Here is a 22,474-nt window from a genome sequence, read left to right as displayed (position 1 = left end):
GGTTTTGTATAATTTGGTGGTGGTTGCAAATTTCTCTTTCCTCGACTGCAGCAAAAGTCAGCCCATCGCCTCTGCTGTCACTTTAGCACCAGCAAACTTGACTCAAGCTTTGCACATAACAGAACCCATAGAAATGATGCCGCTGTTAAAAATTCCTCCCAAATCCTGCCTCCTAGTGTGCCTGAGCCCATAATTATTACAGCCGCGACAAGCTTTTGTGGAAGTTAGGTGCTTTGCGCAAGCCAGCTCAGATCTTGATCCCCTCCCCTTCTCTTGATGTTTTCGTTTTATTTTTGAAAAACCCACAAGTCATGAGATTTCCTGCTGGCAGCTAAAGGAGCTCAAGCTGGAGACTGCTGTGAGCAGTGCCATTTCAGATTTGTAGAGAGATCATTTATCCTGGCACTTTGGGATGTTTCCATCCCTCCTCCCTGCACACACCATATTCCAAAATTCAGGACTTCACAGCTCAGCATTCAGTTAGAGGGCAATGAAACTCACAAATATTTGTGCTGAGAAAGGAAAAACTGCTCTGGTATGGTTCTCTTCCCCAGTTTTTCCTGCAGGAGGTCTGACTGCTAGTGTCAGACTTATTTTTTTTAATAAGTAAATAAAATTCTCATTGCCAGGATGTTAGGTGTCAAGTGGGTCATTACCCTTCGAAGGGTGAGAACACAGCATTGCAGCTGAATCCATGCAGTGCGAAAGAAATCCTACTGTCTCTAAGAAATTTCCTTAAGCTTCGTCTTGTTTTAGCCACACTTCATGTTTTCTGCCCTGGCCACAGAAATGTGCTTCCTTTGGTCAAATATACATGTAGTTTCTCCTCCTCCTTCTCCTTCTCTCCCTCTCCCTCTCTCTCATTTTTTTTCAAGCGTTTATAATACTTCTATGCACCAGAAAAGATTCCAAAGCAGTCAACAAAGAAAACTGAACAATAATAATATACCAGCATATAAAATAATAAAAAGATACAATAATAAAATCCATAAAGCAAGTTTTCACTCAGTAACCACACAAATTCCACATTCACTAATACACCCGTAGGCCAGACAGCCTGTATACATTCAGCCAAATCTAAAACCCCCACAAACACAGTTACCAGAACCAGCAATCCCATGTGCTACAACTTGGGCAGCCTTAACACTACGAGTCAGAACAAAATTTAATCTAGGATTCCACCAACCCCAACAAAAGCATAACACAATTTACCCAAACACTCACTTTCACATAGGGCAAGGGGTCGGGAAATGCAAGCTTTGCATCTGAATGTGGCCCTTCAAGCCTCTCTAGCTGCCCTTGAGACTCTCCCTGGCCAGAGTGCCTCTGCAGCCCTGATTAACACTTGCATTGAGTGTTTTTGCCTGACTGGAATATATCTTTGATGATGTGTCTGTCTTCCCTGGATGGAAGGTAGAGAATGGGCGTGAGTAGGTGTAGAAATTTGCTTGCTCTGCAAAGGTAGAATTTATATTTATTGCCCCACCACTGGCAGGTGGTGCCGAAGGAATGTGGCTGAAAAATTGGGCTGAAAAAGGTCCCCCATCCCTGATTTCAGGTTATTGTCCACAGCTGAGGAACCAAGCTGTCACCACAGTCAATTGCGGAATGATGGTAGTGGAGAAAACTTCTGGTAGTTGTTTTAAGAATTTACGTATGGTCATAAGATTTATTTACTTTTACCAGTAGAGCCACTGTCACACATAAAAGTAAAGTATGCTAACAGTGGAAGATGCTCTTTCTCAAGTTCTGCTGTGGTATCATATCTTTATTTTATGATTACTTAATATAAATACAACATTTTGAAAAAGCATGGTGAGGGTCCTAAAACTCATCCATTGAACGCATCCTTGAAATTTTTCCTACCAAAAAAAAAGGTCTTAACTTCACAGTTGCATCGGTCTGCTTTCTTGGGCCATTCAGTTGTGATTTATATATATACACAAAGTAAGCGATTGCTCTGAAACCTCTGTATTGACTTCGATTGGCTAACGCCATATATTGATTGGCCCGTAAAGCTTTAAATCTCTTTGACTGGTGGCAGCTTTGATACAAGTGCTTCTTACTCCACTAATTGATGGCTTGGTAGAGATTGGTCCATTCTTTTAAAGATGAGTGTTCTCATTAAAATGTCCTAGTCATTAAAATCTCAACCGTTCTGAGGGTCCAGGACCAGCTGTCAGTGCCCAGATCACCTTGAGATATATATATATATGATATAGATAGATAGGCATGACACACACACTATAGTTGGGTAAGGAAAAGCAGAGTGCAGCATATAGATGAGCTGTTCCATGACAGAAGCAAGATAAATTTCTTAGGAAGAAGGTCAGAAAGGAGATGCAGGGAAGTCCACATTTAGCCATAGATGCCAGGCAGAATGTCCTACACTTGGGTTCACCCTGATCCAGAAGGATTTCTATAAGCAACCCAGGCTACATCTGCTTCATACAATTAAAGCACTCTCACACCATTCTTAACAGTCTTGGCTTCCTCCAAGGAATCATGGGAACTGTAGTTTGTTAAGGGTGCAGAGAGTTGTTAGGAGACCATTGCTCTCACAGAGCTACAGTCCCCACAGTGGTTTAATAATCAGTCCCTCTTCCCATTGAATTCTGGGAATGGGAATGGTTGCTGATGACTGTTAAAAGCGGTTTGATAGTGCTTTAAGTGTATGGTGCAGTCAGGGCCTTGGCCAGTAGGCCTCTGCAACAAAGACAGGAAGATTCTCAAGGTTTCTGTGAAGCTGAAGAACTAATCCCTCTGGCTTCTGATCCAGTGGACCAAAGTTTGGTCCCATGGAAGCCAACTTTACAAATCAGAAGGTGGCATAAAGTGGGTGCCGTTTCATTGACTTCTCACATGATGTAATCATACTACACTTCTGTTTAGATTCCTAAAAACTGTTATTTACTTTGGTTTGCTGCCAGTCATTCAGTGGGAGTCCAGGTGTGAAAGCTCAATTTGTTCTGTTGCATTTTAATTTAAGAAATTAATATTTTATAGTCTACAGGTATATATATTTAATGATGCCATGCATTGAAACATTGAAATGCAAATGTAGGTAGCTTGATGGAGTTTGAGATTGTCAGGTGAATGAAAAAGCTGGCAAAACAAGCAATCTCACTCTGGCAATTATATGTTAAGGACTGAAAAAACAAGATCTTGTTAAGACTTCAGTGCTGATCCTACTGTGTCTGTCCCCTCACCCTACCTTTGTCAGCTTTTGCACTAAACTCTGAACTTTTAGGGGAGATTTTACTCAGCTGACTATATATTTTTTCTAAAATAAAATTTGGTTTTTGCAACATTGCTCTTTCTGTGAGGCATCTGAAACTGTTCAAATTTGCTTACACATTGCATATTTAAAAGTGGACTTTATCCATTCCTCCTCCTATTGTGTTGACTACCTACCTACCTACCCCTATAAAATGTTATATATTTATAGCCCACTTCAATACATTTTTCCCAGGGAAGCTTGCAAAAATTCAAAACACAGTAAAATAAAACAAACATTTTTTTTAAAGGATACTTTCAGATGAGTTCTAACACTGCAAGCCTATGCATATGTACTTAGAAGTGAGTCCCTTTGCTTTAAATAAGGCTTACTCCCTGATAAGACTGTATTTTTGCAGAATTATGTTATTTATGGTCTTGTTTTTTCTGTGAAATGAAAGCTATTGTAGCCCTTTTCGGGCATTCTTGCCTTTGTGCTTGTCAGAATGAGGGTGTAGATGTACATGGAGCACAGTTGTCCGCAATGTAGGTTTTTGGCATAAATCTGTATATGCAAACACATCCACGTGACCCAGAACCCTGTCTGACTGGGGTTCCAGATTCAAAACAAAGCCTTTAGGCATTTAGCTGTACTCATGATTGCAGAGAGCTGTGCTGTTTGAAGAAGGGTTAGGGGGTTGGCATATCCCCGCTCCTCGGTTGACAAACACAGATGGGAATGCTCCGCTAGCACTTATATCTGGATACTATCCTGAACTGTAACCATTTTCCATTAAATATTTCCACACTGTTGTGCAAGTGAAACACATCAATACTTCAATACTTACCACATTGGCACCAGCCATATTGACTTGTGCCTTGACTATGTTTTAAGTGACTTGTTTTTTGTGTGTTGTATAGTTTTTGAAGAGCCCGAAGACCCAAGTAACAGGTCGTTTTTTTCTGAGATCATCTCTTCAATTTCTGATGTTAAGTTCAGTCACAGCGGGAGGTACATCATGACCAGGGACTATCTCACTGTCAAGGTGTGGGACCTCAACATGGAGAACAGACCGATTGAAACATACCAGGTACCTCATCCTCAAGATTTTGTGTGTGTTGTGAATAAATGGGTGGTAGGAATTAAAGATAAAGGGATGCACCCTGGCTTTGTCATACTTAGAGTTGATCCACTGTTAGACATAACTTAAACGCGTTTGATTTCAGTTATTCTGCTCTGAATATTACTTAAGTCTGGGCCAAACCCAATCTATGTAAAGCACTTTGAACATTCAAAACTGCTACATAACTACTGTTATGAGTTCTTTGAACTACCAGGCAAAGTCCTCATTGTTTAGGATGCTCCTTTCCATTCCAACTGAAATTAGAATGATACTTGCGTTTTGTTTTTTCTGTTGCATATGATCTCATGGAAAATGGCATAATTTTAAGGCTGCTTGTCAAAAAATCCAAAGTAATGAAATTGCTGATGAGGCTTGGAATATACTTGTGTTCTCTTGCCTAATAACATTGGTGTGTCTTTAGGGATCTTTGAGGGAACACAGACTGTCTCTTTCAGGAGCAAGGCCAAGGGGCCAAACTATACATGAAGCTGTCTTATATAGAGGCAGACCATCAGTCCATGTAGACCACTATTATCTACTTTGGCTGGGAGCTCTTCAACATCTCAGCCAGGGGGGCAGTTCCTGCTTCTACATGCTACCTGACACTCTATATGCCCGGGTCCTTCTGTATGCAGAGCACACTCTCCACCAATAAACTAGAACTGCTCTGAATTACTTGAATGTAATGCTTCTTACCTGGGCAGAGGTTCTGCTTTGATCGTTATGGGGGGAATTCAGCATCATGCTATAGCAAACATTCGATCACTGTAAGCGTTTCAGCTTGCCAGGCAGAATCACCTCCCCACCTCCTCTCCCTGCATACTGTTCTAGTGGTTCTCCTAACCCTCCCTTTCCCCCTGGCTCAATTTCAGAGGTATGCAGGGCATGCAGAATGACCCTGTTGTGCAAGCAGAAGTCCTTGTGCAGGGCTTCTGCTGATGGAACTCATTATATGAATTCCACCCTGTAGGTGGAGGGGAGGGATCAGGGCCGGCCCTACCATTAGGTAAAATGAGACAACCACTTGAGGTAGCAGGTCTGGCTGGTGGACAGGAATTACAAAAGTATTGGAGCAGAGCACTGTGTGTGTCATTCTGCTCTACTGCCCTCAGATGCAGTGGAAGATGCTGCCCCCTTCACCAGTGCTGAAGTAAGAGTAGATTGCCAACCCAAGTGGCTTCTGAATGTGGAATTGGGAAGGCATCATCTTGCCCCTTTGCTTCAGGCAGCATAAAGTCTTGGGCCTGCCCCTTAAACCTGTATCCTCCAACATTGTTCTTGGATGCCGGGGTAGACTTCCCCCTATACACATTCACTCCAGACTACTGGAACAGATAACTGGAGCTTGCAAAGCAAGTGTGTGCATTGATTCTTGGACAGCTTCACCCTTCATTGAATCTTTGTTATGAAAATAAGGTTGCTGAGTGCTCTTCTTACCCACATCTCTCCCCCATCACCATACTAATAGATGATTTTTGAGGTTGTCTTTTCCCACTCTTTGGTAATGGAGCAGCCTTCTCCCATGGGACTGCTGTGTTCTTCCCTTAAGTACCTTGTGAACATCATTTCTTTTGAGTCATGCTTCTGGATTAGTAATGAAGAGCTTAATGTATCCACTGTAGAAGATGTCTCCAGGATTAATGTATCTGATAACCTAAATGAGTAAGAGATGAGCTTGTAGGGAACTAGTGGATATTATGTTGTGTTGGTTCACAAGATTTATAAACCAGGCTTTGGATTATGATTCCCACTGAACCTTGTTTTACCATCACCCTTTCTGTCTGTGCCTCAATCCTTAGGTTCATGATTACCTCCGCAGCAAGCTGTGCTCCCTCTACGAGAACGATTGCATTTTTGATAAATTTGAATGTGTGTGGAATGGGTCTGACAGGTAAGAAGCCTCTTTTTACTTTGGCTATCCCACCCCTAGTTGCCTCTTGGCACTGTTTGATCTTGCATTTCTTCTGCTTCATGAGCAGCGGCAGAGTGTGTGTTTATTGGGCTGAGGGGGAAAGCGTGTGCCAGTCGTGAGCCTCAGAAACAGGGCTGGTTCATGGAGGGCATCATGAGAAGGACACGTGCCCTTTGATCCCAGCCCCCTGAGGGCGAAGCTGGGGTCAAATAGCGCATGGCATCCTTCTCAGGCTGCCCTCCCTGAGCTGCTTTGCAAGGCTTGGATCTGATCAGATCCCAGCCTTGCAAAAGCACCATAGGGCTGGCTAAGAGAGGGTGATCTGAACAACACTCCTCTTAAAAATTGCCTGGGACAATCGCCCTGGCAACCTACCTCCACTCCCAATGCTATGCCCCTGTTGATGTGGTGTAGATATCATTGTGAAGCTGAATGAAACTTGACATTTGTTCATCAGCCGGGGGGCAGGCAGGGAAAAAAGCTGTGGCACTCAACCAAGGTTGTTTTTCCATTGGAACATCAAGGCACAGAGAGTCTGCAGTGTCTTAGAAATGTAGTTTATTTACACCTTGGTTTATGGAGACAAAAAAGATCACAGCATTTGCATCTCAGGAGGGGCTTGTCCTTTTCAGCAGCGCAGCCTTGGATTCAGAGGCATTCTAAGTGCCATCCCCGTCTCTCTGTGACAGCCGACAAGTCTGCCTCCCCTAGTGGAGTTCTGCTCACTGCTAGGGCTGGGCAATTCCACGTTTTCAACAGTGCGATGTATCACCAGGCAAACATCATGACCTGGCGATACACCACAATGTTGAAAGAGAGGAAAAAGCTACATTGGCCTTGGGCCCACCGGGGGGAAACACCACTGCTCCCACTAAGGGAGCCAAGGAGGTTGCGCCTCACATGGCTGGGGCCAATGCAGCTTGTTCCTCCTACCACCACTGGGGGGAAGGGAGTCCCTCTGCCGCTGACACCCAAGGGGGCAGGCAGGCTACCTCTTTCTCCTGGAAAGAAAAGGTAGCACCCTCACTCCCCATGCAAAGGCAGCCCCGCAAATGGAGCATTCTCTCCGCTTTAGAAATGGAACAGAGATGAGTTGAGATGTTTTTCTAGCTGTGCTTTGACAAATATTGCTAACTAAATTGTCACCTTATTTGTAAACACCTTGCTTATCAGAAAGATGTTCATGTTCCCAATTTGGTGATTGATGTGCCTTCCAAAATCGGTCACTTCATCTGCAGTGTAAAATTAAACATGAAATTTGCTGGTTGTCATTGTAGTACATTTGTCCATTTTCATTTGCAGACAGCCAAAGGGGCTTGCAGCTGTTACTTAGGGCAAAGATGGGAAATTACAGCTCCCATCATCCCTTGCTACTGGCAATGCTGGCTGGTACTGATGGGATTTGGTGTCCAACTGCATTTGGAGGGTCACATATTTCCTATCTCTTACTTGGGGGTCTGAGGACAGGGATTTTGCTCTGGATTCTTAAGTCATACCTGGATCTCATAAAGACTTAAGTGTGCTCAGAGTATTTCTTCTCTGTGCACAGGATATTAGCAGAAGAGAAAAATTGCATAGCCTTGTGGAAGTAGTGGTCACTCTGATTCAGACACCTGAAAGCATGACAAAAGATGGCATGTCAGCAGATAACCTCCAAATATTGGACTCAAACTCCCATCACCTCAGCCTGTCCAATGATGGGAGATGGTGGGAATTGAAAGTCAATAACATTGATAGAAAACCAGATTAAGGAATCCCATTGTAGCCCATATTTGTATCTTTCTGTTTTGAGATGGTTAAGTACATACAGCAAGTCCAGATTTGGCTGATTACCGTATTTTTTGCTCCATAAGACACACTTTTTCCTCCTAAAAAGTAAGGGGAAATGTCTTACAGAGCGAATGCACTGGGCGACAGAGGGATCAATTGGCTACTGCTGCAGTTGCGAGCTGAGTGATGCCTCTGCAGCCGGAGCCATGGCTCCTGTTCGTCGCTCACTGTGAAGCCAGGAGAGCAAGAGCCGCTGTGTGGCTATTGCTCTTGCTCTGCTGGCTTCAGCGAGAGTGATAGCTGCACAGCTTGCTCTGTTGGCTTCTCAGTGAAGCGGGATGAGGGACGGAAGGGCTCTGTGTAAGGGCTCCCTTCCGTTCCTCCTCCTGCTTCACTGAAGAGGCGCTGCGCTTCTCTGCTGAAGCCAGCAGAGTAAGAAGGAGAGCTGTGCAGCGCCTCTAGCTCTGCTGGCTTCACAGCAAAGTGGGAGGAGGGATGGACGGGAGCAAGCAAATCAAGAGCTGCTTACATGGCTTCTGTCCCACTTTGCGCAGCTCTCACTTTGCTTGCCCATCCCTCCTCCTGCCTCGCTGTAAAGCAAGCAAAGCACCTGTTCCGGTGTCTCCTCCTCCTCTTTTACAGGGAGGCGGGAGGAGGGATGGGAAAGCAAAGTGAGAGCTGCGCAAAGCGGGACAGAAGCCATATAAGTGGCTCTCGCTTTGCTTGCTTTAAAGCAAGAAAAGTGAGAGCGGCTTACATTTTCTGCATAGAATTTTTTTTTTCTTGCTTTCCCCCTCTAAAAACTAGGTACATCTTATGGAGCGAAAAATACGGTTCCTCTTTGATGTGAAAAGCTTTTTTGTTATGTTTTCCCCACTCATGGATCTGTGGATTGGGTGAAAAACGTAAGAATCTGAGAAGGAGGAGTATAATAGGGCTCCCTGCGCTATGCTTCCTCATTGCCAGGTGCTCCCAATTCCCAGTACCTGTTAAATAGGATTTGAAGCTGCAGGGGTATAAGCAGTGAGACTTTTCTCAGCTGTACAAACAATCATGCTGGCTGGAATCAGCCCAACCATTAGGGGAAGTGAAACCTCACCTCAGTCAACAAATCTGGAGGACAGAAAATTCCACCTACACCCCATTCATTATTCTACACCTCAGTGCCTCTTTTTCTGCCAAAGGGGCCTGGAGTGTTTATCTAAGGCTAAACTAATGCCATCATCATTGGGTATGGCAGAAAATGCACGGGATGGGAAACAAAACAGGTTTTAATTCTATTGGATACGTCACCTGATTTGATTTCTGTTCTCACCCCATTCTCTTTGCTTGCTCCTCAGTGTCATCATGACCGGCTCCTACAACAATTTCTTCAGAATGTTTGATCGCAACACCAAGCGTGATGTGACCCTGGAGGCCTCACGGGAAAACAGCAAACCCCGTGCCATCCTGAAACCCCGCAAAGTTTGTGTGGGGGGCAAACGGAGAAAAGATGAAATTAGTGTGGACAGTCTGGACTTTAGCAAGAAGATCCTGCATACAGCTTGGCATCCTTCAGAAAATATCATAGCAGTGGCAGCAACAAATAACCTGTATATATTTCAGGACAAGGTTAACTAGGAAGGGGTGGGGGAGATGTTCCTTAGGAATCTTACGTACTGGGTACCAACTAGCAAACACAAGTTTTAAAATGTTTCTTCCGTTTAATTTTTTCCCTTCTCCTCCTTATTTGTTTTGTTATTCCTCTGCAGACATTAGTTATGTAGAGGCAAGCACTCAGATTCCAGTGTCTATTGCTTTCTCCCAAATCTTAAGAAATTGGGTTGGCAAAGCCCATTAGGAACATTTGACTTCCAAGTATTGAGACCTACAAAGTGACACCATTAATTCAACAGCAAGCCTGAATTATTTGCGCTTTATTTTTCCCCAGTACTCAGTAGTAGCTTTTAGTTTCTTTAAAAATATTGTTCTAGACATCTGCCAATTTATACAGAAGTTAAGACTATAGTAATATATTTACAAAAAAAAAAAAAAGCAAGCAAGGCCATAAAATACAATGATGTATTACTGTATCTAAAGATTAAGTTACCCAATTTCAGTTTTGGAGATCTTTGGGTTTTACAGCCATCCCCATCCCCCAACAGGAATTCAGTTTCCTTTGCTGGTTCATTTCCCCCCCTCTAATTGTCCTTTCCCCTTTTTAAAAATGGCATTTACCTTTTATCAACTCAGGGCCTTTCCAGATTATCATTTATTGTGCATACTTGTCACACAATAAATGTTTTGCTGTAACACTGTTGTTATGAGAGGTACAAATGTATTTTTGCCCAAGCTAGCTAATGCATTGCAAAACCACAAGATTTTGCTTTGGGTGAAATGCCATTTCTGCTCCCCCCGCCCCAGCCCTTTTCTTTCCAGCTAGAGGACTTGTTGCATTGTTCCGTGCCATTTTATGTTGCACAGGTGTCACAACCTCCTATTGGCTGGTATCTGACATCTGTGGTGACTACCATGACTATGCCATTAACTTAATGTTTCCTAGGGTACAATCCAGCATAATCTAATTTTTTTTTAAGCACCGTTGATCTCAATGGGACAGATACAAGCACATGTTTTGACTGCGAAAGTGCTTGTGTGCTTATGTTTGGCTGGATCTGAGTGTTTGAGATGCTGAATCTCCCCCCTCTATACCATTCAAGCCAGTGACCTCATACAAAACTGTATTTGTTCTTTGTCAATGGCAAAGAGCGGCAAGTCCTAAGCTCTTGCTACCAACGCATTACACATGACAGCAGCCCACAGCCTTTGTGACATTCCATCATTCTGCCCCCACCGCCTTTAAATTTAGTTTCAATCAGTCCATAGTTCTAATTCCATGCTAGAACACAAATCCAACCTCTTAATTTTTCCCCCAGCTGAAAAATATGTGAATTGCCCCGGCCCAGCCCACAGAAGCGTCGCTGTCCCACTTGCAATAAGTCCACTTTGTCCTTCCATCATTGCATGCGGACATGATGCTAGTGCTACTTTAAGGATCACTGAGCTCTATTTTTGTTTTCTGGAAAGGCATTCAGACAGAAGAAAAGCAAAGCCAAGACAGAAAAAAACAGGTACACAGTATAGACATTTCGACTCATCATTCATGAAGAACCATGAGGGCTCTTACCTTTTTTCATCGCACCCCACAGATGTCCTCATAGGGATTTGGCTGGGTTGATCCTGTGGTGCCTTTTGCTGGTATACAAAATACCTTACAAAACAAAACAAAAAAGAAACCCAATGCTTCCAATATGCAACTTTTTTGCATACCAAAACAAATCTGAGCTTTCTTCTGCATTTCCTGTGAGTTTATTTTATTTTTAAATTTTTATCTTTGATTTGGGTGAGAGAACTTAAAAAAAGTTCTCTTTCAATCTCTTGCATGACATAAATATGTATTTGTGTGTGGGAGGGAGGATTCCTCCCTCTCCTTTTTTATTTTTAGTAGTGCGTGTTTAAATATTGTTTATTTATTTATTTATTCCCGTAGACATTTGTTCTTTTTTATCCTCCTTTTAAAAGAACGAACTCTTGAGTTGCTAATTTATGGAATTTAAATAAAACAAACACACACAGAAAAATAGCCACCCAACCAACATGTATTGCTATCCTCGCCTGGCTGCTTTCTAAGAGAGGTTGTCCATGGTTCCGCAATATGAAGATTAGCTCTTCGTTTTTGCATGGTAAACTATCCTATTCCACTACAAGGATCTAATCTAGGTCTTGCCTTTCTTGAACAATTGATTGGTTTGGGAGGGTGGGTTTTTTAAAAAACGAACTACCATAATAATAAAAACAAGTAAATAAAATTATGATCAGAGAACAGACCCTACAGAAATAAAACCAGTGCTTTCTCTGACAAGATGGATATCTGAAGATCAATGCGCTTCTTGTTTCCTCCGATTGTGAAAAGTGGGGCAGTAGCTCCAACCTTTGTGATTGTTGCCGTGAAGCATACAAGAATTTCTAAACACCCTCTCGGGTAAAGGATTCTTAAAAGCCCAGCCTTTTCCTGTGCCCAGCTGACCACCTCTTACACCTTACGAGCAAGACTTTGCCTGCACTTTTCTCAAGAGACATCAAAATACTACAAGGCTGCACGGAAGCCAGGGAAGGGGACACTGATTTGATAGTCCTGGGAGCAAGAGGAAGTTCAGATATTTGGAATCAAGCTTTTTCATTGTTATTAAACTACTTAACTCCCTGCCTGCTCTTCACAAGACTGCTCAGGTCAGGGGCAAATTAGATGTTTTGCCTTGTTTAAAGGAATGACTACAGGAAAAAAAAGTATGCTGGCTTATAAATTTATTACACGTAATGGCTTTCAGGAGTAACCTCTTTTTTAAAAAAACAAACACAAAATGATTAAAAAAAATAGCAGGAGTAAATGAGTCATTTTCTTAATTAAAAAAAGGTCTTTTTTTTTCTTCCTGTAAAGAAAGGCTGCACTCTGGTATCAGAAGTAAAATTGTCTCCAAAATGTTCTGGTGTGGAGTTGCTAAGTTCCAAATTCTGAGTGAGGATCCCAACCCTATGCCATTGGCACTAAGGTCATCCAATGGCAGACTCAAAGGGCTCGTTCACGCAAAGAACATTGTCTAGAATTTGGATTCTAGACTAAATCTCTTGCTTCTCTTTGGTCTCATGTGTGTTCTATGAGCAGAGATTAAAGGTGACAGCTTTTAAGGGAAAGGTTTCTTTGTTGGGTTAATCAAAGGTTACTCTAGTCCAGCATTCAGCAGCTAACAGATGCCCCCGAGGAGACTCACAAAAAGGAAGGACAATGAAAATGGTATCCATCCCCTGTCTGTCACCAGCCTTAGGTGTTCAGAAATATACCACCTCAGTACAGCGAGGTTAGATGCTTACGGTTATGATCCAGCAATGTCTTTGGATGTATGTACCAGGGTTTCAGATTTCCCTTCTCTTGCTGCATCATAAAACACAATGGAAACACTCCTAAGAGTTTCAATAGCAGCTTATCAAACAGTGTGCAGTGCTCTTGTCAGAATACTTACGGGAGCTGGAAAGCCCATTTCATGGAAAGAGCTCACAGTACCATCCTATGGTTTGCATCCTTCAAGTGTATCCTTGACGGTACTCGCTGCTAGCCAGGCTTTTGCACTGTGACCACACCAAGTACTTCTGTGTTCAGGTTGTCTCCCATCATCTGTTTCCTGTCAAGGGACCCCACAGAGCATAGCACACATAAGCAGTCAGTGACTAAGAAGACTCCAAGGATACGCAACCATAGGCTGGGAAGAGATGGTTTCCATACGACTGTGGGCATCATAATGCCAAAGAATGTGAAGTTCCTTTCACACTCCTTTCTCCTTATTGTCATTCCATGACAATGCCCTGCTTTACAACCCAACTCCTTCCCATGTGCCAGCTGCACCAGAGTTTACGTTGACATTTATTAAGAAGGTTCTTGTCAGACTATTTTAATCTGGCATAGCTTTCTCAGTAGGTGGGACACTTCTAGCTGAGTAGATCACACATGTCAAAAGGTGCCCCCCCTTTCCTCTCAGGGCCAACACATGCCTCACAGTGCTTAGGATTGTTTCTGAGCCATCTCTGCTGCCACTGCATCACCCCACATTCTGCTAAAGGTCTTTCTTTAATAATCAATAGGGCTGTGCGGCAATACGGATGGCCACAGAGCTGGTTAGGGTGAGCCCTTGAATTTGGTCCACTAATGAGTGAGTTTTCAGTGGAACAGGAAGCAGGAAGGAAGAGACTTGGGTGGGAGGAGCCAATGCTTGGAGAACAGACTGAAAAGAGTTCACCTTTCAGAAACCTGAAGGAATAACAGGTGAATCAAAGGGTCAGGAGTGTAGCCCATGGATCTGAGAGGGGCATAAGTGCATAACGCCTCTGCCCCCTGTGCGCTTAAAGCTGCAAGCATAGTATCCAGCTGCATCCAATATTTGAGTAATAGGCTGTTTTTTGTTTGCAGTTTCCAATTGTATTTGTCATATTACTGAATGGACAAGCTGATTTGTTGTATGAGACAGACCAAACAGCTATAACACTTTTTGAACTTTCAGAAGGGAATCAACCATTTCTGTGGAAGACATTCATCTGGAGATTTTTCCAAGGTTTTATAATACAGTGACTGGGTCATGTGCTCCAACGGTATGTTGGCATCAAGCTCTGCTTAGAGGTGACCTGTTCAAAAGAACCTGGTGGCTTGGCTAGAGAGGCAAAAGGCAGAAAAAAGAAGAGAGAGATTTCTCACTCTGTCTGTCCTAGTGATGCTCACTTTTGAAAAATGTAAGCTTTATGACAAGAAACTCTGGCTCACCACCATGGGCTTGAATGGATTTCAGAATCCAAAAATAAATAAATGATAGCAGCATTAAGGAGCTAGTTTGCTAATTTCTTGGATGCTTGCCGTATTTTAGAAGAGCTACAGAGATATTTGAGAGGTGTATTATTAGGGAAGGACACCCCATTGCTCTTAGGGCTGTCTTAAGATAATGCAGTGCATGAGAGATGTGGCATGATTCATTGTCGAAGGCAGCCTGCTGGAGTACCATAAAGTGTGCCCAAGCCATGACAGCTCACAATCAATATTGTGTTCACTGATGCAGGAAGCAACATGATCACATCCTAGATACTACCCCCACAGCCCAGCCTCAGCACTAAATATCTCCAATAACAAGGCTATGTGAAGTGACAAGGGCTATTATTTTTAACCCACAGTCTAAACCTCTCTGAAAAGCCGAGCTGCCAAAAAATCTTCCATTTGAGTTTTATCAGGGGCAGCCTCCTCAGCCCCTTCATAATCCCGCATCAGGAGTCAAGTGCTTGCCTAACGCAGCCAGGATTGGCAGATCTGTTTAGTTGGGTTGCCATACAACACGTTGGTTGATGAAAGAGGTGAAATGTGGGGTTTCTTTTATGGTGTTTGTAATCATCTTCTAAAAGATGGAATTTTGATTTCAATGTATCAGGGAAAATGTACTCTAATAAATGAAACCTTCTCCCAGCATGGGTTTATTATTTTGGTCTTGGTGTCTGCATTCTGAACAAAGGTCATTATCACAGAAACTATAACCTAGTCATAAAAGACAATCAGCACAGATTACTCCACACAAAATCAAAGCTAATCAAGTCTACAACACAAGGCATGGCCATTAAAAAGCCTGTGAAATCTATATGCATTTGCTTTATATCATTCATACCGTTTTACAAGGGATTAAAAGGTCCTGTTGATATAAAGAAAAATGCTGAAACAGACACATTCAAAATCCTTTTTTACAACTATTGGTATCTCCCGCTTGTCATAATAGAGGGCTCCTCCACACTTTTGCTTGTCCCATGCCTTAAAAGCACAGGAACAAGCTGTGCTCCACTTCTGTGCTTTACAGGCACGAGTCCGAGAGATTTTGCCCTTGCCCCCATCTCTTTTCCTGGGGAAACCTGCACTTTAGCAATAAATCAGAGCAAACAAGAGAAGGCCCAGTTGAAGTTTGCTCCATTTCAGCAGTAAAGATTGGGTTTCCTCAGGGGGAACTGGCTGGGCAAGGACAAACATGGATGAACCCTTACTGTGGACTTTCGTGGACAATATGATCATGATACAAAATAATTTCTGAAGTGGAGTTTATAATATAGCTAGAAAAGTATAATCCCCATAGTACAGATAGAATTGTAGAGTTGGAAGGGGTCCTGAGGGTCATCTAGTGCAACCTTCTGCAATTCAGGATTCAAACTGGTCCCCCATCTAATTTGAAATCATACTGGACTCTGCTTAGCTTTGCAACTCTGCTAGCAGTTTTGTTGTTGCACCACTAAGAGCTGGACATAATCTATGGAGTGCATTCCCTCAAAATAGAATCACCAAAGTACCACCTAATCACTGATCAACGTCTAATGTTCATTTCTCCTTTTGTAATTGATACAGGACACAACCATAATAATATACAGGATTGGCTTAAGCTTCTCAGGGGTTCTGGGTAGGCTGCCCCCAGTGACTGCCCACCCGCTGGTGCCTACTATTGCTTGGCCTACCTCCTTATGCATGCTTATAGGAAGGCTTGTGCAATGGCAGCAGTCTAATTGTATCTCCAAGGTCTAAGCCTTTCATTATTTTATAGTAGTAAGCATTAAAAAGTTAATGAAGGAATGAAAAGATTTATCCAACAGCCAGGATCCAAATTTGCTATGGAAACTGATGACACAGCCTTTCAGTTTCCAATTCTCAAGCAAGGAACAAAATGCGCAAGCATAGTAACACATTCCACGCTGGACACTAAAGACTATGAAGCCTATGAAGCCTATTTAAAATGGACACCCATCTTCAGGGAGCTTTGATGCCGGGCATGGGGAGCCTTTTTCAGCTGCATTCTTCCTTCCCGCCGGGGAACCTTTTAGGTGGATGGGGCCAAGATTTTGCCAATGTGCTGACCTTGCTTCCTCCCCCCTTTCCTTCTTGATAACCAGGAGCGACCCTGGCATTGGAAAGCCAATTCAGCATCACCACCTTGCCCTGCTGGCTGCTACTGCCTCTGGAAAGTCCAGAGAGCCCTGGAAGACTATAGTTCTGCCTCCCTTGTTCTGTGCCCGAAGCATGACTGTGGATGCCTCCTCTCCTGCCACAGCCATCCAACAAACAGGATGATTAAAATGGCAAAGGACCCCTGCATGCAGATGCTACATAAGCAAATACATTCAAATGTAAAACATGCATTGTGTAAAATGCTCGTTTCACGTTTCATATAGCAGCCTGACTGGCTTCTCCTCCCTATCAGCATGCTGGCTCCTTCACAAGGAAAATAATAATCAAAGATCATACCCAGCTGGAGCAGGATCATAATGAAGTGAACCCCCCTACACACACACACACACACACACACACACACACACACACACACACACTCCCTGTTGCAGACTTCAATGTTTAAGAGAGAAAATGAAATTGCACATCTGATGGATAAGCATAATGAGCTCAGAAATTCCAGTGCCTATGTGGTCCTCACTGCAGAACCTTTCAGCTGCCTGTTTCGATGCAGTTTTCACAAGAAGGATGCTTAACTGGAACCACATAGGGAGAAATGTCACTTTAAAGAAACTAATTCCAACTTGTAAATAAAATTAAGACAAAGGCTTGGTTTTACTCAGAGTAGACCCATTGCAATGAATGAACATGGCTAAGTTAGGTCCCTTAAATTCAACAGGTCTTCTCTGAGTAAAGCTTAATTTAATACCACAAAAAGTCTTCTTTGGGGAGGGAGAGGAAGTAGAATTCCCACTTTTAGGTTGGAAATAGAAATGGGCAACCCTATGGCAGCAATTCCTATTTTGGGGGGGAATATTGATACTTTTTTCTTTTTAACTTCTGTCTTTGACACTATGCTACGTTTTCCACTGCTGTAATAAACAACCCCCTTTCCAAACTACACCATGTGCTTCATAATTTTTTGGAGTCAAAGAGGAATTTGCTTCACAACATGGAGGGAAAAGGGTACAGACAACCAGGGACGCGGACTTATAAAAAATATTGGGGGGCCCCGGGAAAGCTCATGAATAATAAATAAGCTCATGAATATGCAAATAAAGTGGCGCCGCCTCCTCGTGAGCGAATAGGGGAGAGCATGCTGCGCCTATTAATCAGCTCCAAAGGAAATTGGGTGGAGGTTTGCTCGGGAGGGAGGGCAGGAGGCATGCAGCCCGACCCTGTGCATTTTGGGCTGGGGGAGGGGCGGCGATGGCGCTCTGCTGGAGGGGCGCCGGAGATTATTGGGGGGGCAGAGCCCCCCCAAACGAATTTTTGAGGGGGCTCGGGCCCCCTCAAGCCCCATGGAGTCGGCGCCTATGCAGACAACCACAATTTGCCACCTCACACACGAGTGCAGAGATCATAGCAAATATTTGAGGAGACATTAAAGAGGGCAGAGGAGGAAATCATCTGCCTTCCTTACAACAGATGCAGAACAAAGACTAAACTGAAAGCCTGAAAAGGTTGCAATAAAGTAATACAGGCTTCTTTTCGTTCAGAGAATGGCAACAAGTAAGATTTGCAGCAAAATGTTGCACACCTTAACAGGGACGCTCCTGTTCAAGGTGACAGCCACCCACGCTCTTCCTCCAGAATATACCATTACAATCTTCAGCCCTGTTTCCCAGTTTCCTTTTTTAGCTGATGCTCAACACTCAGTGGTATCTAAGGAAGGGTTGTCCCCTGAGTTTGTTTTTTGACCTCTTTTTGTACTTCTGCAAACCTTGGAGTCCCCTCCAGCATGCTGACTCCTCTGTATTGTTTCTCCATGTTTGGGCTCCACTTCTGTCTGCACTCACCACTTCACAGCTTCACTCACCCCTTCTTCCCTGGTGGGGATGGGGGAGCTATTTTGTGGTTTGCTTTAGGTGCCAAAATGTCTGGGGCCGGCTCATGCAAATGAAGGGGAACTGCACAAGATGGACTGGGCAGTACAGTGGTACCTCGGGTTACATACGCTTCAGGTTACAGACTCCGCTAACCCACAAATAGTACCTCGGGTTAAGAACTTTGCTTCAGGATGAGAACAGAAATTGTGCTCCGGCGGCGTGGCGGCAGCAGGAGGCCCCATTAGCTAAAGTGGTGCTTCAGGTTAAGAACAGTTTCAGGTTAAGAACGGACTTCCGGAACCAATTAAGTACTTAACCCGAGGTACCACTGTACTAACTAGACACAGTGAAACGCTTAAGGTTTATCCGTAAAGCAACTTCACAAGGGCCTAAGTTATATATAACAATAATAATCCTTCAACATTCTTCACCTTCCTTGTGTGCATACTCAAGCATCATCTTGACCTGTTTTATGAGCCGGCCCAAGACATTCTGGCACCCCACTCAGCAATGAAGCTCATTGGGTGACCTTGGGCTATTCACTGCCTCTCACCCTAACCTAACTCACAGTGGCGATTAAGGGAGGAGTGGAGAACCATCTGCATCACCTTGAGCTCCTTGGAACATGGCTCAATTGGTAGAGCATGAGACTCTAAATCTCAGGGTTGTGGGTTTGAGCCCCACCTTGGGCAAAAGATTCCTACATCGCACGGGATTGGACTAGTTGACCCTTGTGGTCCTGTCCAACTCTACAATTCTGTTATTATATGAAATGCAATAAATAAATAATAAATTGTATACCACCCTATGTATATGTGTTTCAGGGTAGTATATAAAAATGTTAAAAAAAATATATTTTATTTAATTTAAATATTATCATAGAACATGGCTGACCAGTCAGGATAGGCAAGTATGTTGCAGCTAAAATCTAGCCCTATATAACACATGGATTAGAAATTGTAACATTTTAGCATTATATTAAAAAAAAAACAAGCTAAAGGAAACTAGCAGGAACATCCAATGATAACTTGACAGCCCTCTCATAATAACATAAAAAGAGATCAGGCCAGTGGTCCACCTAGTCCAGTATTCTGTTCTCACAGTGGCTGACCAGATGCAAGCAGAATTGGAACACAGGAGCATTCTCATTTGTGCCAAGGCAAAGGTCAAAATTATTGCAGCAACTTTGCATGCCCTTAATGAAGAAACCTTCAAGCGGAGATTATGATTTTTTTAAAGCATCATGTCTTGGGTACATAAGGGAAAGCAATGATAAATTGTACTGCCAAATTAATATCCGTTTGCTATTTGCACAAGAAAGGGAGTAGTTTGATGCACTGTCGTGAGCTGACTTCATTTGCCAAAGCTGTGCGAAAGCTGTCCGAGTCCAAGGCACTGCAATAAACCCCCAAAAGGCTATCCCTTCCCCGCCCCAGGTTATCCGATATCAGATTCCCCGAGGCAGAGGTAGGTAAGAACTGAGAAATGTTTGCTAAAAAGGGTAGTGATAGGTACAAATTGCAGTGATGTAAATAACTTGAGCAGCGATTAAACTATTCAGCTAATATATGACATTGCTCTGTGGTAGCAATAAGGAGCCCCTGGGGCAGCATTCTGCCCCGTCACTTATTAGCCAATTAATTGTGATTATTCATTTCATTTTATTCACCCATGCCAGTCCTCTTATTTAACATACATTGCTAACAGAGTCACTGTTGTTGCATCAGCATTGTTTAACATTTATAAAGTGCTGCCGCGTTGTACAACATTTTCTTTGGTGGTAGAAATAACTACAGTGGTACCTTGGTTCTTGAACCTAATCCGTTCCAGGAGTCTGTTTGACTACCAGAATGGTTTGAAAACCAAGGCACGGCTTCCAATTGGCTGCAGAAGCTTCCTGCACTCAATCAGAAGCCACAGAAGCTGCGTTGGACATTTGGCTTCCAAAAAACGCTCGAAAACTGGAACATCCATTTCCGGGTTTGCGGCGTTTGGGAGCCGAATGTGATGTTAACATATGAGAGTGCTGGAGGTGAAATAGTTAAACAGCTTACCCAATCAGAACCTAGGGGGGTGGAGTCAGAGGGACTATAAAACCAGCTCTGGGAGGGGCGAAGGGAAGAGTTCGTTGGGAGGTTGGCTGGAGTGGGAGTGAATTGGGAGAGTCTGTGGGTAGGTTGAGTTAGTGTAGCGAAATAAGCTGAGTCAGGAATAGTTAGGAGCTGGGAAGACAAGTAAATATATGAGAGGTGGTTTAGTGAGTGAGAGCAGGTAGCGGAAGTTATAGGTTGGGATAGGCACCCCATGATTGTAACTGACTGATACCATTTAAATAAACAGAAGTTTATGTTCCAGTTTAACCCTGACTGGACTCAGTATTGTACCAGGTAGGGCCTGGGTGGTGGCAGCGAGAAATAAAGTGGTGGCACAGGGATCAGTAGATGGTGAAACGTCTGGGGACCTTGTGTGAGCACCACACCAATTTGTTTGGGAGCCAAGTCGTTCGACAACCATGGTACCACTGTATTCTTCTCTGACCTATCCTCACACTGGCTCCCTAATGTGTGTTATATTAGTTCCAACCTTCCAATTTTTACTCAAGGCTGGTGCTGCTGGTCTCCCCACACCCTTGTTCCCAATGTAGATCTTTATCTGCCCCACCCCCATTCGTGATGTCAATCTTCACTCACTCCTAGTTCCCTGGCCAGAAAAGGAGGGTGCCATTTCATGCCCTCCAACATTTCTCTGATGCAAATAGGGATGTCCTGTTCAGTTATTGTTAATGTTATTGTTTTACTATTTATACCCCATCCATCTGACTAGGCGGCTTCCAACATATATAAAAACATAAAAAACTATTAAATGTTTTTTTTAAAAAAACTTCCCTATATGGGGCTGCCTTCAGAGGGCTCAGGGGTTGCATAACTCCATACCCTCCAACATAGGGATGCTTTGCTGTGCATGTCAGCTGAGAAACAATTTCTATAGATTTTAAGGTGGTTTGCTCCCAGGTAAGTGCATACAGATGTGCAGCTCTGGAAGACCTCGTTTGCATGCAGAATGCATCACACACAACCCTTGGGAGCCCAACCTGGAATGCCCCTTGTGACCACTCCTTCCTACCACTCTAAGTGGCACATGTGATAAGAATGCAATTATGTGCTAAAAGGCAGACTTTGTTGAATACAACCCACTGTGATGACTTTGTCTACAATATGGCAAAATGGCATTAATCCACTCTGGAGGGGTTACTCTGCCTGCAAAGTTCATTCACTTTTGTGAAAGGGGGGGGTGAGTTCTTCAATTCCCCTAAGCTACAGATACAAGTTAAATATTGTGGCTGATGCACACCACTCCTATTGAGTACCACACTCTGTGTTCACAGCCAGATGCCAATGAGAACCTGTGTGAGATGGCCCTCTTTACATTAGTGCATTGTAAAGTAATATAGAGGCAGTACACAAACACCAAATCAAATAAGGAAACGTTTATTTTCTAAGCTGCTCCTTCATCTATCAGACAACACACCTGGAATTCTACCTGCTGTGTCCCTGGGGAATATATGTTTGTAAGAACTGTTTGCCTTCCTGATCTGTATTCATTTATAACAATTAGAACAATTTGAATTTGGCAATTATACTGCATCTGCCCTGATTAATGGTTTCTGTCCCAATAGTTATTCCTTGCTTTGCTTCCATCGCTATCACATAAGTTCTTCCATGCCCATTTTTAATATTGATGCAAACGTTACCTGGTTTACTGTCGTTCTTCACAGTGAACGAGTAATGGAACACACCAGATCATAGATTTCAGGCAGGTAAACTTGGAAAAGAACAAGGTTCAATCACTTGATGATTATTTTAGCATGGCTTCATGCTTTCTGATTTCATAATTTGGGGAAAGGGGGAAAGAAAGGCTGAACAATTTTAATCTTTAATGGGGAACTTCTCTGTCTTGGCTTTAAGGCCTTGTGAAATAGACTCAACCCTAACTCTCTGATGCTGTTGGCAAGTTGTCCTCCCCGATTACCCAGCCTCCTGTGGGCAGGTGGCAAGTTCTCACCAGTGGCAAGCAGTGG

General features: G+C 43.3%; 1 protein-coding gene across 4 annotated transcripts in view; it reads left to right on the top strand.

Moving 5' to 3' along the window:
* The window catches only part of PPP2R2B (protein phosphatase 2 regulatory subunit Bbeta), a 267,466-nt gene extending 252,410 nt beyond the window's left edge, over positions 1-15,056 (top strand). For all 4 annotated transcript variants that reach the window (XM_081181030.1, XM_081181031.1, XM_081181032.1 and 1 more), the window contains 3 exons: positions 4,138-4,307; positions 6,140-6,231; positions 9,363-15,056. In XM_081181030.1, the coding sequence (XP_081037156.1) occupies positions 4,138-4,307; positions 6,140-6,231; positions 9,363-9,642 (542 nt within the window). In that variant the 3' untranslated portion in view covers positions 9,643-15,056. The remainder of the gene's footprint in view (positions 1-4,137; positions 4,308-6,139; positions 6,232-9,362) is intronic.
* Positions 15,057-22,474: the final 7,418 nt, after the last annotated feature.

Source organism: Podarcis bocagei, assembly GCF_964188305.1.
Source record: "Podarcis bocagei genome assembly, chromosome: 2".
Lineage (NCBI taxonomy): Eukaryota > Metazoa > Chordata > Lepidosauria > Squamata > Lacertidae > Podarcis > Podarcis bocagei.
This window is presented reverse-complemented; position numbering and strand designations above follow the sequence as displayed.